General features: G+C 38.4%; 1 protein-coding gene across 4 annotated transcripts in view; it reads left to right on the top strand.

Annotated features, from left to right (window-relative positions):
- UNC13B (unc-13 homolog B) overlaps window positions 1-12,152 on the top strand; it is a 173,616-nt gene that overhangs the window by 17,484 nt on the left and 143,980 nt on the right. For all 4 annotated transcript variants that reach the window (XM_033238183.1, XM_033238185.1, XM_033238186.1 and 1 more), the window contains exon 6: window positions 7,302-7,359. In XM_033238183.1, coding sequence (XP_033094074.1) covers window positions 7,302-7,359 — 58 coding nt within the window. The remainder of the gene's footprint in view (window positions 1-7,301; window positions 7,360-12,152) is intronic.

Raw genomic sequence — 12,152 nt, 5'->3', positions numbered from 1 at the left:
GTGGGCACCTGTAATCCCACCTACTTGGGAGGCTGAGGCAGGAGAATCGCTTGAACTCGGGAGGCAGAGGCTACAGTGAGCCAAGATCACATCACTGCACTCCAGTCTGAGTGATAGAGCAAGATTCCGTACCAAAAACGAAAAACAAGCCTAGGTATTATCTTGTCTCACCCATAAATATGTCAGTATAGATCTCTAACAGATAATGCTTTTTTAAAAAAAACCACAATGCCATTATCATGTTGAACTTAACAATTTCTTAGTGTCATCCAATACCTAGTCTTTTCAATTTCCTTTATTATCTAGAAGATGTTTTGTCATAGTTGATTTTTTCATTTCAAGAGCCAGATAAGATGTGCTCATTTGGCTATCATGTCTCTTAAATCATTTTACTTTATGTTATTTTTGTATTTTTTTGTAGAGATGGTGTTTCACCATTTGCCCAGGCTGATCTCAAACTTCTGGGCTCAAGCAATCTGCCCACCTCAGCCTCCCAAAGTGCTGGGTTTACAAGCATGAGACACCAAGCTCAGCTCTTTAAATAATTTTAGTTGTAAAATCATTCACTTACCCTCATCTGTTTTGTAGAATTCTGCACATTGTGGATTTTGCTGATTGTGTCCCCAGGTTTTATTTACCGTGTTCCTTTATCTCTCTTACTTCCTTTAAACTGAAAAGTGCATCTATTTGAAGACTAAGTTGTAGTTCACTTTTGTGATAGGCGTGATGTTAAAATTCAACAGTGGATTCAAGTATTGTCAGCCCATTTCATTCATTATGATATTTTTCCATCAGCCTTTTAGCTAGTGGTTTTAGCTGCAAATGATGATGATTATTTTGTTAGAGTCTGAAAAATGATGGTTTTCTTTCTTTCTTTTATTTTTATTTTTTTGAGACAGCCTTACTCTGTCGCCCAGGCTGGAGTGGCGCTGCAGCCTCCACCTCCTGAGTTTCTCAGCCTCCTGAGTAGCTGAGATTACAGGCATGCACCACCATGCCTGGCTAATTTTTGTATTTTTTTGTAGTGACAGGGTTTCACCTTGTTACCCAGGCTGGTCTCGAACTCCTGCCTCTAAAGGTCTGCCCACCTCGGCCTCCCAAAGTGCTGGGATTTCAGGCAGAAGCCACTGTGACTGGCCTGATAGTCTTATCCCTTCAGCATTTATTAGCTATGATTTGTCTATAAAAAATATTTTCTCTTACCAGCTATTTGGTTCACTGAAATACAGTCTTTATAAGAAAAACATTCTCTTATCTATTTTTAGAAAAATAAACTTTCACCTCAGTAACTTCTCAAGGTGACCAGTAAGCTGTTTTCTTTTTTAAGTGGAATATTACTATGTATTTATAAATTTGGGTATATTTGATCATGTATTTCGACCCATTGCAATCATTCTTTTTTGGAGACAGGGTCTTGCTCTGTTGTGCAGGCTGGGGTGCAGTGGCACAATCATAGCTAACTACATCCTCAAATTTCTAGGTTCAAGTGATCCTCCCAGTTCAGCCTCCCAAGTAGCAGAGACTACAGGAGACTCAGGTTTAAAAACACCTAGCTAGTTTTTAAATTTTTTGTGGAGATGGGGTCTTACTATGTTGCCCAGGCTGGACATTGTTTTTGATACTAAAATGATCTCATCTTTGGTCAATGGGAGTTTCTTCAAGTTGGCTTCTGTCTCTTCTCTTTTTCTATTTTTATTATGGAAAACATTTAAGTATACATACAAATATAGGAAAAATAAAAGGAAACCCATGTGTATACCCATCCCTAAGATTCAATAATTATTAAGATTTCATCACACTTGCTGCAAAATCATTTTTAAAATACAATATAGAGTCTAACTTTTTTATTCTACAGTGTATAACATTTCCCATATACCTCATGGGCCTAGGAGCGCTAATCAAGACTGACTTAGGCATCTACCACTTTACAGAGTTGGATTGTACCACATTGTATTACTTTTCCTACTCATGGGCAATTAGGTTTTCACTGTTATAAATGCATGCTGCAGTGAACATTTATGAACCTGTTTCGCTATGCTTATATCTGAGAGAGTCTCTGGGTATATACCTGGAAGGATAGTTGCTTGGTTGTAGGATATGCTCTGTTCAACCTTACTAGATATTACTTAATTGCTCTCTAAAGTGATTGTACCAATTTACATTTACCCTTTTCCTGTTTCACTGTTTCCTTACTGATACTTGATGTTATCAGATTTTAAATTTTTGTTAATCTAATGAGTATAGAAATTGTTTTAATTTGTATTTCCCTGTTAATTGGTGAGATTTATTCATTCACCAAACCAATTATTAAGCACCGTGTACCATGCACTATTCTGTGTTTAATATACATCAGAAGTTGAAGATCCCTGCCCTCATGGATCACATAGGTAGAATCAGACAAGTAAGCAAGAAATATAATAAATATAGTTGGGTATTAGAAGCTGAGAAGTGCTATAGGGGATGTCTTAGTCTATTTGGATTGCTATAAAAATGCAAACTGGATAGGTTATAAACAACAGAGACTTATTTCTTATAGTTCTGGAGACTGGGAAGTCCAAGATCAAGGCACTAGCACATTCATTGTCCGATGAGGGCCCATTTCCTGGTTCATAGACAGCACCTTGCTGTATTCTCATGTGATGGAAGCATGCTCTCTGGAGCCTCTTTTATAAGGGTGCTTATGCCATTCATGAAGGCTCCACCCTCATGACCTAATCATCTCCCAAAGGCCCTACCTCCTAGTATCATCACACAGGTTAATTTTTGGTGGGGGCAGGGGTGGTGGGATACAAGTTTTCAGACTATAGCAGGGGGAAGATATTTTTTCTCCACGTAAGTGTTATACTAGTAGATTTTTTTTTCCTAATTGTTGCAAATGGTACATTCTAAAAATTACACTATCTAGTTGGTTATCACATTACTATTATAAGTAAATGCTTTGCTACTCATCTTTTTAAAGTATTGATCTTACTCATCAACCCCTAATAGTTCTAATAGTTTAGAGATTCCCTTAGATTTTCTATGTAACTAGGTTTTGCATCTTTAAGTTAGTTTTTATTCTCCTTCCAGTCATTACACTTTATGTTTCTACGTGTTTGGATTGTTTATACATTTTATATAAATATATTTAAAAAATATATTTTTTTCTTAGATTCTTACTCTTTTACCCAGGCTGGAGTGCAGTGGCACGATCTTGGCTCACTGCGGTCTCCACTTCCTGGGCTCAAGTGATTCTCCTGCCTCAGCCTCCCAAGTAGCTAGGGCTACAGGCATGTGCTACCATGCCTGGCTAATTTTTGTATTTTCAATAGAGATGGGGTTTCACCATGTTGACCAGGCTGGTCTTGAACTCCTGACCTCAGGTGATCTGCCCACCTTGACCTCCCAAAGTGCTGGGATTACAGGTATGAGCCATTGTGCCAGGCCTGTTTATACATATATTTTTATTAACAGACTTCATTTTTTAGACATTTTAGATTTACAGAAATGTTGAGCAGATATTCATCCCCTTCCCCAACCCCATCTTATAGTTTCCCTTACTATTAACATCTTAAATTAGTGTAACTGCCTAGCGGGTTCACCTTATGTGCTGCCTAGACAGAACTGATTTATGAAGACAGGGAAGATGCAGTGGAGAAAGAGTAATTCACTCAGAGCCAGCTGTGCAGGAGAGTTTTATTATTACTCAAATCAGTCTCCTGGGGCATTTGGGCATCAGAGTTTTTAAAGATAATTTGGCAGGTAGGGGTTTGGGAAGTGGGGAATGCTGATTGGTTCGGTTGGAGATGGAATGATAGCAGGTAGAAGTGAGTTTTTCTTGCTGTCTTCTGTTCCTGGGTGGGATGGCAGAACTGGTTAGGCCAGACGGCTGGTGTCAGCTGATCCATCTAGTGCAGGGTTTGCAAGATATCCCAAGCACTGATCTTAGGTTTTATAATAGTGATGTTATTCCCAGGAGCAATTTGGGGAGGTTCAGACTCTTGGACACTCTTGGAGCCAGAGGCTGCATGACCCCTAAAGTGATTTCTAATCTTGTAGCTAATTTGTTAGTCCTGCAAAGGCAGAGTGGTCCCCAGGCAAGAAGGGGTTCTTTTTGGAAAAGGGCTATTATCAAGTTAGTTCAGCCTGTGCCCAGGAATGAACAAGGACAGCTTAAAGATTAGAAGCAAGATGAAACTGGTTAGGTCTGATTTCTTTCTCTGTCATACTTTCCTTAGTTATGATTTTTGCAAAGGCAGTTTCATTAGTATGATACATTTGTTACAGTTAATGAACTAATATTGATACATTATTATTAGCTAAAGAGAATTTTTTATTTGTTTTATTGTTAGCTAAAAAATAGCTAAAATTCCATAGTTTATTCAGATTTCCTTAGTTTTTACCTTGTATCTTTTTTGTTTTTGTTATTGGATCTCATCCAGGATATTGCTTTACACTTAGTTGTCATGTCTCCTTAGGCTTCTCTTGGTTGTGATATTTTCTCAGACTTTTCTTGTTTCTCATGACCTTTTATTTAAAACATTCAGTGACTAAGACATCTAGTATAATTTTTAACATTGTAAGACTGGAGAGCCTTGTCCATCTTCTGACTGTAAGGGGACTGCTTTATAAGTTTTAAAGTATGCCGTTTGCCATTGATTTTGGTAGATACTCTTTATCAGATTAAGGAAATTCTATTTTCTTTTTTATTCTCTAAGCATTTTTGTCACGAAAAAGTATGGGGTTTTATCCAATCTTTTTCTGCATCTATTAGATCACATAGTTTTTCTCCTTTGATCTGTTTAATATGGTGAATTACATGAGTAGATTTTCAGATATTGAACTGGCTTAGCATTTAATATCCATCTGGACAGGATATATATACATTTATATGCTAACATACATATGTATGCACACATATACATACATATTCACATATGAATATTACACACTTATATGACAGGTTTGGCCTCGTAATCTCTTAATTAGGATTTTTGTCTCTATATTCATAATTGAAATTGGCCTGTAATTTTCCTTTCTTCTACTATCCTTGTCTGTTTTTTGTGGATAGATTTTGTAGCTTTTTTCTTAGCCATCTTAACATTATTAATTATACTCTAGTTGGACTTAAGCTTTCTGTTTTGGACCTGGAACAGATTCATTAAATATAGCTTCTGAAAATGTCTACTCTGATCTCTTAGGTCTGAATTCTTCTTAATACTTAAAATTTTGGGATTCCTCATGGTTATGTCTATGTACTGTTTATAAAAATCATAATTATTTGTAGTGGCTATTATAACCAAGTCCTTTTATTACTTTGGAGTGGATGTTTGACCTTCAAGATGTTTTGAACTTGGCTGGGCGCAGTGGTTCACACCTGTAATCCCAGCACTTTGGGAGGCCGAAGCAGGCGGATCACCTGAGGTCAGGAGTTCAAAACCAGCCTGGCCAACATGGTGAAACCACATCTCTACTAAAAATACAAAAATTAGCCATGTGTGGTGGCTCACACCTGTAATCCCAGCTACTCGGGAGGCTGAGGCACGAGAATTGCTTGAACCCGGGAGGCGAAGGTTGCAGTGAGCCGAAATAACTCCACAGCGCTCCAGCCTGGGCGAAAGAGCGAGAATCTGTCTAAAAAAAGATGTTTTGAACATTTTTGTGATTGGCAGTTTTGCTAGTGCTATCATATTGTTTACACTGTGCTTGACTTTTCTTATTCTCCATGGAAATTAGTAATAACAGTATCTACCTCTGACATTTGTACCATACTTTATTGCTTATAAAGTGTATTTATATACAAAAAGTGTTTTGTATTTTGGATCCCAACCATTTGAAATGCTCTTAACTACTGATACTCATAATGTTTTATACAACACCATTAACTTTTGTCTGGATTGTTGCAATAATTACTCTATTTCCCCTAGTGTTCCCTAAAGTTCATCTCATACAGCAGCCAGATCTTTTAAAAGTGTAATCAAATCATAATCCTCTCATGCTTAAAACCCAAAAGGGCTTCTCAGCACACTAGAAAAGTTCGAATTCTTACCATGATTTACAAATTCTCTTTTCCCAGTGCCTAGAACAAGGCTTTGTACATAGTGGATACTCAATCAATATTTGTTGAGTTAATAAGTAACTCATTCATTGGCAGTTTTAGATAAGCTCTGACTTGCCTCAGATCTCATAGCTTATGAATAAGTGACCAGGTCAGGATGAGAACTCCAAATCTTGTGTTTGCAAGTTGCTGGCCAAGATACATTTTCTTTTCTTTTGTTTTCTGGGACAGAGTTTCGCTCTTGCTGCCCAAGCTGGACTGCAATGGCACGATCTCGGCTCACCGCAACCTCCGCTTGCCAGGTTCCAGCGACTCTCCTGCGTCAGCCTCCCAAGGAGCTGGGATAGCAGGCCTGAGCCGCCATGCCCGGCTAATTTTGTATTTTTAGTAGAGACGGGGTTTCTTCATGTCGGTCAGGCTGGCCTCGAACTCCCGACCTCAGGTGGTCCACCTGCCTCGGCCTTCCAAAATGCTGGGATGACAGGCATGAGCCACTGTGCCCGGCCAAAGATATATTTTTCTAATTCTCCAATGGACTCTGAACCAGACTGTCCTCACTGTCTTCCAGACTCTGTTGATTTGTTTGTGCCTTTCTTTTTCTGTTTTGCCTTCTAAATTGGGCCCATCCTCAAGATTTGGACATAATTCTTTTCCTTTTATGGAACATTTTCTTATGTCTTCAGTACCGTGTACTTGTTTTTGGGGTGGTCGTGGTGAGTGGGATGGCAGAGGTTACAGTGCTAGTGGGAGAGGAACTCTTGTAGATACCAGATATTGCACCACATGCTTAGGTAAGCAGTTCCACTTATTTCCCATGTGACCTTATGAGCAAAGAAGCACTATTACTTAAAAATGAGAAAATAACCCCAGATAGGTTGTCACTTGCATCACCTGAATAGGGAAATCTCCTAAACATTAGCTCTAGGAAAACTCAGAGGACTGTGAAATATTCTAAGGATTCTAAGACCAAACCTTCTACAGCTGCCTGGCAGAGCTGAGTGGGTGCCCAGGTGCCCTTGGTCAGGACAGTTCTTCATTATCCTGCTGTATTTAGCCTGTCTCACTTGGCCAGGGCCATAACCGATAGTCTGGCCTATATGTCAGGATCACACAGAGAAAATAGGAGCAGGATGTTCTGTTTCTGTTCAATAAAAATTTTGTCTCCAAACACTAAACTTTTTTATAGGTAGCTGTGATTTTTTCCCTCTCTTTACTTGGGCTTCTGATTGTATTTATTTATTTATTTTCTCCTTTCTGCTTCTAGTATTCTAGTCAAGAAGAAAGCCAGAGGAAGCCATTGCCCACTGCTGCCGCCCAGTGTTGTAAGTGAGAAACTTGTCTACAAATCTCTTAATTGTAGCTTTCTTTTGCTTCTCCGAATATGGGTTATTCTGAGCTGGGGAGGGTGGGGATGTCATGTGTGTAAGCAGAAGATATTCCTGAAGCACATCTGTTCAGGTGCCTTCCTCTGATGGCGATCTGTCTTTTAGCTTTAGAGAGAAGTTTTTTGGTTTTGTATGGCTATAGGCAGGGGAGTAGGGCTCATCTTTTTTTCTACATTTGCTAGCTTCTACCCCTGAAGGAATGATTTGACCCCCTCTATCCCTGTTTACCTGTTATTATTCTTTAAGGCTCAGCTTAAATATCATCACTCTGGGTAATCTTTGTGCTGTTTTCTGCTTCCCCCAAGTCTAACTTAGGTCTCTCCTGTGTGCTTCCACTGTTCCGTGTGCACATCCATCATATGACATATGTATATTTCTTTGACATGAACACCAAGTTTTAAAAGACACAGACATTGTTCCATTTTCTGTTCTTTACATTTGACTCAACACCTGACGCATAGTACACCTCAATAAAATTTGATAAATGATTGACTTATTTCTCCTGAGATTGATTTGTTAAGATCACACAGATTACTTCTTGAAATGAGCCATACATTTTTGGTATATTGTTACCTTCTCCTCAGTTTCCCTCAAAACAGCTTGGGACACTAAAGGACTGACTTAGAGTCTGATCTATTTCACTTTTCCAACCTGTGATGTGTGTACGGGTGTGTAGGGGAGTGTGTGTGTGTGGGGGGGGATTGTGATACTTTTATGTTACTCTGTTTTTTCTGAATCTCATGCCAAACTTCATCAACTATAAGTTGAAGATGATGGTAATGATTGTATCATTTGTTGTTGTAATATTAGCAATAATAAGAACTATAGTCTAGGCATGGTTCCCAGCACTTTGGGAGGCTGAGGCAGGAGGATTGCTTGAGCCCAGGAGTTTGAGACCAGCCTTGGCATCATACTGAGATCTCATTTCTACAGGAAAAAAAAAAAAAATTAACCAGGTGTGGTGGCACGTGCTTGTAGTTCCAGATACTTGGGAGGCTGAGGTGGGAGGATGACTTGAGCCTGGGAAATCAAGGCTGTAGTGAGCCATGATTGTGCCACTGCACTGCAGCCTGGCCAACAGAGCAAGACCATGTTTCAAAACAAACAAATCATAGCAGCTAACACTATTGAGGTCTTACAGTATGCCAGATGCCATTCTGAGACCTTAAGTATTCTAACTTTTTTAAACTTCACAACACCCCTAAGACAGATTTTACTGTTCCCATTTTTGAGATCAGGAAACTGAAGCATAAATAGATTGAGTAATTTGCCACAAATCACATAGCTAGTAACTGGTGAAGTAAATATTCAAACACAGAAAACCTGACTTAGTAGCCCCTACCTCTGTGTGAACCACTGTGTTATATTGCTTCCTTCATATTGTTTCTGAAAAGGAAAACCTCTGTCCATGGTTTGTGAATCCGTTGGTTGCCTTCAATTTGGTACATTCTATAGGCCCACTTTCCTGATAAAAGTAAAGGCCAATGGTAGAGGTGAACATTTTTTTTTCTTTATTTAAAGAAAACCTATTTTTCATATGATTTATTACTAACTTTTGTTTTTTGCTATTTAGGGCCGAACATTTAAGGTCATAGGTCAGAAGAATCTGAATTGAAAACCAGGTTTACAGGTCCTTTTCAAAACTCATTGTAATGAGTTCATTTTGATTGATTTAATCTTTTAAACCTTTTTCTAGGACTGCTAATGAGAAGCAAAATATAATGATTGAGATTTCACTTCCTACTCCTTCCAGATCCCATTGATGAAATGCAATTGAAGTGATTAAAGCGCAAATGCCAAGAGGGCAGGAGGAAATAAAAAACCTTAAATAATCAAGCAACTTTATTCTCATACATTTTTCATGTGTTTATAGGCTATGTTATTTTTCTTTGAATAAGCCATTCTTGTCTTTTGCCTGCTTCCTCATATATTTTTATTTTGAGAAATAAAACCTCTTAGAAAAGTTGAAAGAACAGTACCAAGAGCACTCATTACCCTTTACTAGGTTTAGTGACAAGCATTTTACCAGATTTGCTCTTTCCCTCATCCCCCTCTTATTTTTCTCTCATGTTGCTCAGTCTCTGTCTCCATACATACATACACAAAAATACAAGTATTTTATGAATCATTTGAATATAAGCTGCACACGCTATAACACATCAGCATGTTTCTGCTAAGAGCTAGGAAAGTCAACATAACTGAAATACCATGATCACAATCAAGAAATTTAAGACTGATACAGTAATATTGTCTATAATACAGTCTATATTAAGAACTCCCTAATTGTCCCCCAAAATATTTTGAAAGCTTTTTTTTATATTTTAAAAAATTTTATTTAATTTTTAATTTTTATGGGTACCTAGTAGGTATTTATGGAATACATGAGTATTTTGATACAGGCGTACAATGCGTAATAATCACATCGAGGTGAATGGAGTATCCATCACCTCAAGCATTTATCATTTCTTTGTGTTACAGATATTCCAGTTATACTCTTTTAGTTATTTAAAAATGTGTAATAAATTATTGTTGACCATAGTCACCCTATTGTGCTAGCAAATACTAGATCTTACTCATTCTAGGTAACTATATTTTTGTACCCATTAACCATCCCTAATCTCCTCCCACCCCTAACTCCCCTTCCCAGCCTCTGGTAATTATCCTTTTATTCTCTGTCTCCACGAATTCAATTGTTTTAATTTTTAGCTCCCACGAATGAGTGAGAACATGTGAAGTTTGTCTTTCTCTGCCTGGCTTATTTCATTCAACATAATGTCCTCCAGTTCCATCCATATTGTTGCAAATGACAGGATCTCATCTTTTTTTTTTCTTACGGATAAATAGTACTCCATTGTGTTTATGTACCACATTTTCCTTTTCCATTCATCTGCTGATGGAAGCTTAGGCTGCTTCCAAATCTTGCCTGTTGTGAACAGTGCTGCAACAAACATAGGAGCGCAGATATCTCTTTGATATACTTTTATAACCCTCCCCTGCCATGATCTAATCAATAACCGTACATTTCATTTATTGTCCTCTTTAACCTACCTTCTTTTCTTCTTCCTTCTTTTCTTTTCTTTGTTCTTTTCTTTCTCTCCTCTCTCTTTCCTTCCTTCTTTCCTTTCCTTTCCCTTCCTTTTCCTTTTTTCCTCTCCTTTCCTTTTCCTATCCTTTTCTGTTTTCACTTTTCTCTTTTCTCTTTTTTCTTTCTTTCCTTTCTTGAGAAGGAGTCTTGCTCCATCATCCAGGCTGGAGTGCAGTGTCATGATCTTGGCTCATTTTAAGCTTTGCCTACTGGGTTCAAGCAATTCTCCTGCCTCAGCCTCCCAAGTAGCTGGGACTACAGGCCATGCCACCACTCCCAGCTAAGTTTTTTTGTATTTTTAGTAGAGACAGGGTTTCACTATGTTGGCCAGGCTGTTCTTGAACTCCTGACCTCCAGTGATCTGCCCACTTCAGGCTCAAAAAGTGGTAGGATTACAGACATGAGCCACTACGCCTGGCCAAATCTTTAATATAATAATAAAAAAATCTGGTCAGGCACTGTGGCTCACTCCTGTAATCCTAGGACTCTGCAAGGTGGAGATGGGTGGATCACTTGAGCCCAGGAGTTCTAGACCAACCCGGGCAAAATGGCAAAACCTCATATCTACAAAAAAATACAAAAATTAGCCAGGCATGGTGTTGCATACCTGTAGTCCCAGCTACTTGGGAGACAGAGCCAGGAGGATCACCTGAGCCTGGGGAGATGGAGGCTGCAGTGAGCCGTGATCATGCCACTGCACCCCAGCCTGGGTAACAGAGATTCTGTTTCACCAAAAAAAAAAAAAAAATCTGTGCCTTTTTGGTCATTTATGATATAGATCTTTTTTTGTTTATAAAAAAAGTTTATTCTAATTATAATCTGTGTTCAGATGGGGGTATACATTCTTACAGGTTTCTGGGAAGCAGTTTATCAATATATACCAAGTCTTTGAATAGTAATCGACTTTGACTCAGCAGCTGAATTTCTGGAAATTTATCCTCAGTCATCACAGCAGACAAAGATATATGTACAAAGGTGTTCACTGCAGAATTATTTAAGTAACAAAATTTGAAAATGACTTAATAGTTAAACAGCAGTAAAAAGTAATAGTCATTAAGGTAGAATATTATGCATTTATTAAAAATCATGCTTTGAATAATAGGAACACTTTCGTGAAACTTGGTAAAAAAAAAAAAATGTTACAGTTATCCCTCAGTATACTTGGGAGATTGGTTCCAGGACCCCTGCGTGTACCAAAATCTGTGCATAATCAAGTTCCTCACTTGGCCCTTAGGAACCCACCTATATGAAAACTTGGCCCACTGTATATGTGGGTTTCACATCCTGCATTTTCTGTCTGTGTCTCATTGAAAAAGATCCGTAAGAGGACCCATGTAGTTCAAGCTTATGTTGTTTAAGGGTCAACTTAAAACCCTCAGTGTGTGTGTATATATGCATATATATACATAAGCAATTTAAGACTCATTGCTATGAACTTAATTGTGTCTATCCCCCATTCATACATTGAAGCCTTAACCCCCAATATTATTATATTTGGAGATATGGCCTGTGAGGAGGTGATAAAGGTTAAGTGAGGTCATAATCTGATAGGGCTGGTGCCCTCATAAGAAGAAGAGATAGCAGAACTCTGTCCCTACCAAGTGAGGATACAGTAAGAAGGTAGCCATCTGTAGGCCAGGAAGAA

This window comes from Trachypithecus francoisi, unplaced genomic scaffold (assembly GCF_009764315.1).
Source record: "Trachypithecus francoisi isolate TF-2019V2 unplaced genomic scaffold, Tfra_2.0 Lachesis_group16, whole genome shotgun sequence".
NCBI classification, from domain to species: Eukaryota; Metazoa; Chordata; class Mammalia; order Primates; family Cercopithecidae; genus Trachypithecus; species Trachypithecus francoisi.
The sequence above is the reverse complement of the archived record's forward strand: the minus strand, read 5'-3'. Positions and strand labels throughout refer to the sequence as shown.